This window comes from Schistocerca gregaria, chromosome X (genome assembly GCF_023897955.1).
Source record: "Schistocerca gregaria isolate iqSchGreg1 chromosome X, iqSchGreg1.2, whole genome shotgun sequence".
Classification (NCBI taxonomy): domain Eukaryota; kingdom Metazoa; phylum Arthropoda; class Insecta; order Orthoptera; family Acrididae; genus Schistocerca; species Schistocerca gregaria.
The window spans coordinates 664,564,099-664,570,098 of record NC_064931.1 but is presented as its reverse complement, the minus strand read 5'-3'; the positions used below and the strand labels follow the sequence as shown (position 1 = coordinate 664,570,098).

The window sequence follows — 6,000 nt, the reverse complement described above, 5'->3', positions numbered from 1 at the left end:
TGCTGGCAGATGGATTCATATCACCTCACCTCTCGACTTCATGGATTGCTAGCTCAGCAGCTCAACATGCGGGGCTATCTCAAGTCAGAACAGAATTTGAAGAAAAGTGGTTATTGTACAAGTTTTTAAAACAAAATAAAATGTACCATAACCAAAGATGTAAGATTTTCATATAATTGCGCATATAGATAGGTAATTAGATAGGTAATTGGGCTAACATAGTAGTACATACATATTTTTAACTTGCCATAAAGTTAGTGGACGAATCAGAAAGGGGTTTCCTCATCTTTCTTGTCACAAACTTACCCATACTTAGAAACAAAACACAAAAGCAATAGACCATAGCTCTTACATTATATTTAACTGCAATTAAAAGAATTGAACTGATTAACAAAACAATAGGTGAGCTGAAGTAAAGCCTTGGCGAAAATAGGGATGGGTGATAGCTGATAGTGCTATGGATGCATAGATAGTTCAAATCTGTCTTTGACCTTCCTGACTATTAATAGCACAAATCCCTTTTTCGTGTTATGATTGAAAATAAAAATGTCGTTTAATTCTATTACATGGCAACTAGGCTGTGCATAACTTCATTTGGATGATGGGAGGGGGGACAGGGGATCAGGATTCATTGGACCCCCTCTTTGTTTATGCTCTTGAGTACCAAATGGTGAAAGTGACATCATGAGATACCATTCATGGCACAAACAGTGGGAATATAGCATCAGAATTAAAACTAGTAATAATAAAATTTGTCAGTGATTAAAGCAAAGTTCGTTACAGATACCGTTGATAACGTTTTTGAGATAAACTATTGAGAAGTGAGACAACAGGAAAGTGTCTTCAAAACATTTTAAAACACAGACATTTGTTTTCCAGCGAAATTATATGCACACAGACAAATCAAACAATATATCTGAGGTGATATGCAGAGTCTGTTTACCTCATCCATCGCGTTTTCTTCTCTAAGTACTGTATAACGTCCACAACTGCTCTTTTTTCTGCTTCAGTAGATATAACTTTTTCAGTCCTAACAAAATGTTATTTAATGACAACTACTTTCTCAATTTTCTTATTCATACACAGTGCAGAACTTGTCTCTGTCCACTTATTGTAAAACCCAAATCATTTTCACTCCAGTTATCTGACCTCTCTTGTGAAAGAGCGTTCAGTGGAAGCAATATGTTACTTGTAATGGAGCATTTCCAGTACGTGCCGAAAACAAAACAAAATTAGTAAACAAAGACTGAGAAGATGGACAAGCACGATATATACTACTAAAACGCTAGGATGTGCATAAAAGAAGGTTAACTTCTGATGTTGAAAGATGACGACATAGTTCCCTCCACTAAAGTCAAAAACTTGCTTCCCGAGATACCTTGGCTTTGATTTGCCATTCTTTGCCATCCTATTCCGTTCTGTTGATGGCCTACATGAATACCGCCATTTGGAATGCATTGTGGAATTATGTAATCACTTCACTCAAACAGTGTATTCTGAACTTCAGAAGGTTAATGAAAATGAAATAAGCAAGAGAATCCTCACATTAAAGACCAATTTACAGATGTATGGAATGTTGTGGTAAATACCATAGTTAAAAAATACATAAAAGAAAGAGTTAAACCACTACCTTACCTCATAAACTGTAGTGATAGAGAAAACACTTTTCCTAGGAGTGTAAAAATAAGCATTGTTAAACTAGTGTATAAGATGGGTAAGTGCAAAAGAGGCTTCAAACAACCACCCAGTACCATTGATCCCCCCTTTTAGAAGAGGTTTTGTAGTGGTTATCCTTTACAGCTCTCTGCTCATTTTACAAAAAACAAATTGCTAACAGAAAAACAGAATGACATTAGGAAAGATGGCTGTTCAAATACTGCAAAACACATCTAGTAAGGTTGCTGATGACACCTCCCTCTTATTTAATGACAAAGACATTGAACCATCATAATCTGTTGCAACTGAGGACTAGACGTAAATAACAAGGTATTCTCGACGCCAAGGTTTAAACACTAACATCAGCAAAATCCAGCAACTAACATTTAAAACAACCATCTCTTATGAAGTGAAATAATATTTGTGGTATTACGTCAATAGCTGCAAATAACATTAAGTTTTCTGGTATCCACCTGATCAAAAATCTTCGATGAGCAGATTACATTGATTCCATATGCGAGAAAATCAGCAGTCCCTAGTATCTGACACCTCAGCTGGAAAAAATAGTTCCAAACCCAAATCTTAAAAATTCCATGCTACAGCACAATTTATCCTTTTCTTAATAATGGGACTAAACTGCGGAGCTATGCAGCAAATCTACACTTGAATAGAACGTTGAGGTTGGAGAGTAGAATAATTACATTAACACATGGACGGAGTCTCAGGGAGTCCAGTTGTGAATCCAGAGTACATAAAAATTTTAATAATATATTCCTTATATTTGTATAAACTTAGTATAGTTTGTAAGCAACACCAACAAAGTAAGCAAGTGAAGTGATACACATATTATGAGACGAGAAGCAAGGGTGACTTCTTAAAGCAATTACAAAATTAAAAATAACTGACAACGGAGAGGGCTCAACAAGCTGCCTAGTACTTTGAAAAACTTCTGAAGGAAAACTGTTCCATGGAGGGTTCAAAGCATTCCTAGTAAATAATTGTTTATATTCACTCCGTGACCTTTAAGGTGCAGGGCTTCTGCTGCAAAACGTAGTATATTAAGAATATTAAGACTATTCTATGTACCATTACTATATGTAAGTATTATTTATTATTCAATCTCTAAATCACGTGTGCAAAAGTCGTTAGCTGGACGGCTACATGCAAAGAATGTACAAAATTTAAAAATAATATTTTGACGTTCCGCTCCGTTATGTATGAATCGATCTTAAAACTTTCGACTGTGTCGATGCGTATCGATTATGTGGCAAGTAGTTTGCGCGTTTGCGGTGTCGTCAGTTAACTACTTTGCCGCCAAAGTGTTTAATAATAAATATTACGTCAGACAACGAGGATTTGTGACACCCGGTTTATGGAGTGGGTGTGGTTATTTAAGCAGTGACAGGTGCATTGTGTTCTTCAGTTTCCACTTGCATTTGTTGATCTGGCGGAGTTGCATTTAATTGCTTTTTGACAGTTCTTCCGTCAGCGGGCAGAATGGTTGCACCAAGTAAAGAGCAGCCCGCAGATGCCCCAAAACGTATAGGGGGAGTGAACATAATGCATGTTATGTATAGTTTTGTAAAAAAGTTAGGGACAGTTGCGTTGGTGTATGCTCTTGGGTACATGGAATTCAGTATAGCGTGGCTGATAGGACCTATCGTATTATCTGTCATAAGAGATGAGTGGAAAAAAGAGAAAGAACTCCAACGAAACATTGCCAAAGCATCAGCATTGTGCCAGGAAAAAGAAGTAATTCTGGCAAGAGTCGACGAACTACCAAGCTGGGTAAGTTTTTTAAATGTTAATCCCAGACATTCCGTAAATTTTGTTTGATATAACTGTTTTGTGTCGGATATAGTTTGTATTCAGTCTGTTCCGTCACTGGCATGAAACCGGGATGTTTAAAGCGCAATCGTTGCATTGTCATTCTTAAACTTAATATATCCGTGGAATCAACATGGTTGAGAGAATAGTGAAGTACAAATAGCCAAATATTTTCTTTTGTGTTCCGAACTACACACTGCTGGAAGCATTATAAATTAATGTTGCTTAAATTTAAAAATATGGACAATATTTATGCTACATCTATTAGAACTAATCGTTGCATTTTCGAAGAACGGAAGTAAAATAAAAAGGAAAATAATCATATTGGTGTTGAAGCGCTATATTTCCCGCGTTTGCTTTAACAATACATATGTTTTTGGATAGGGTCCGCATTTTACTAAACATAACTTTGTGTTTTAACTCAAACATGTTTCACTGCAGTTGCAGCATTTTCAGTGGGCTATTATTTTATGGCTTTTTACCACATGGTGTGGTTTTCCTGATGTATAATGTTTCTACATGGGCTCTTTTGTTTCACAGTTTGTAAGTGGTTGCAGATACAAACTGTGAAGGAAAAAAAAAAAGGTCGCTGTAGAAACGCAATACGTCAGGAAAACCACAAAATAAAAGCCCACTGAAGATGCTGCAACAGTAGTGAAGCATGTTTGTATTAAAGAACACAATTGTGTTTTGCTAAAGGTGAATCCTATCCAACAACACATGTATTAAAAAGGAAAAATTATTCCCTCTATATCATAGTTGTACAACATGCCACGAAATTGTTGTTAAACACTGTTCTCAGTGGTACAGTTCGAGAATTAGTATGTAGAACCCAAGTTTCTGATGCACATAGCCATTTGCAAATACGCTTGTAAATGTTGGTCAAAATTTCTTTGTGCCACTATTATACCCCTCTCTGCTGACTGCTGTCAGTAACATAACAAAATCCCACTTTGCACTTGCTGATGATGGTTGTGAAATTCCAAAAATCATTTTCGTTAAGCACTGTGAAAATAGCATCTGCATTGACTTCTAATGAGTAAACAGAAAATTACTCTCGTTACTCAAAAACATCTTCCACGTCTATGTTAATGTGTACGGTGCTTACTTTGTGAGCAGCTTGCTACAGTTCTGACTTTGATGAAGAAAGTTGTACATTGTTTGCATTATATGCAGATGCAGTATTAGAATATTTACTCCCTCATTATAGAGGTACTCAATTGAAATTATTAAAAAAAAACACCTTTTTAGTGCATTATTTGCATTCACATTGTTTGTTTTTATTTAAACTGTGTTTATAATGTTTATTGAACTTTGGACTAGGTTTGATGTCCTTTGCAGCCCAAGCTTGTGGCCCCATCTGCAACAACTTAATCATCAACAGGATATTACATGATAATCTTTCAAGGTCTTGGTGGATGTTTCTTGGTTCCAAAAGTGTGAGATTCTGGATTGTACTTCCCCATCAGGTTTCACACACAATGCCATTTAAACTTAGAAGGCAATTTTACTTGTGTTGTGGTCTTCAGTCCAGAGACTGATTTGATTCAGCTCTCCATGCTACTCTATCCTGTGCAAGCTTCTTCAGCTCCCAGTACCTACTGCAACCTACATCCTTCTGAATCTGCTTAGGGTATTCATCTCTTGGTCTGCCTCTACGATTTTTACCCTCCACGCTGCCCTCCAGTACTAAATTCGTGATCACTTAATGCCTCAGAACACGTCCTACCAACCGATCCCGTCTTCTAGTCAAGTTGTGCCACAAACTCCTCTTCTCCCATATTCTATTCAGTACCTCCTCATTAGTTATGTGGTCTACCCATCTAATTCTTCTGTAGCACCACATTTTGAAAGCTTCTGTTCTCTTCTTGTCTAAACTCTTTATCGTCCATATTTCACTTCCATACATGGCTACACTCCAGACAAATACTTACAGAAATGACTTCCTGACACTTGAATCTATGCTTGATGTTAACAGAATTATCTTCTTCAGAAATGCTTTTCTTGCCATCACGTGTCAATCTAATTCCCTCAACATCACCTGATTTAATTAGACTACATTCTATTATTCTTATTTTGCTTTTCAATACTCTGTCCCTTCTGTTCAACTGCTCTTCAAAGTCCTGTGCTGTCTCTGACAGAATTATAATGCCATTGGCGAACCTCAAAGTTTTTATTTCTTCTCCATGGGTTTTAATTCGTACTCAGAATTTGTTTTTTATTTCCTTTACTGCTAGCTCAATATACAGATTGAATAACATCGGGGAGAGGTTACAACCCTGTCTCACTCCCCTCCCAACCACTGCTTCCCTTCATGCCCCTCGACTCTTATAACTGCCATCTGCTTTCTGTAGAAATTGTAAATAGCCTTTTGTTCCCTGTGTTTTACCCCTGCCAACTTCAGAATTTGAGAGTATTCTAATCAACATTCTCTGTCTACAAATGCTAGAAACATAGGTTTGCCGTTCCTTAATCTATCTTCTAAGATAAGTCATAGGGTCACTATTGCCTCACATG

The 6,000-nt window shown here is 36.8% G+C and overlaps 1 protein-coding gene across 3 annotated transcripts in view; it reads left to right on the top strand.

Moving 5' to 3' along the window:
- Window positions 1-2,918: 2,918 nt before the first annotated feature.
- Window positions 2,919-6,000, top strand: part of LOC126299036 (extended synaptotagmin-2-B) — a 183,235-nt gene continuing 180,153 nt past the window's right edge. For 2 of the 3 annotated variants that reach the window (XM_049990677.1, XM_049990675.1), the window contains exon 1: window positions 2,922-3,444. In XM_049990677.1, the coding sequence (XP_049846634.1) occupies window positions 3,154-3,444 (291 nt within the window). In that variant the 5' untranslated portion in view covers window positions 2,922-3,153. Of the gene's footprint in view, window positions 3,445-6,000 lie in introns of all 3 variants that reach the window. The other variant, XM_049990676.1, reaches the window with a different exon arrangement.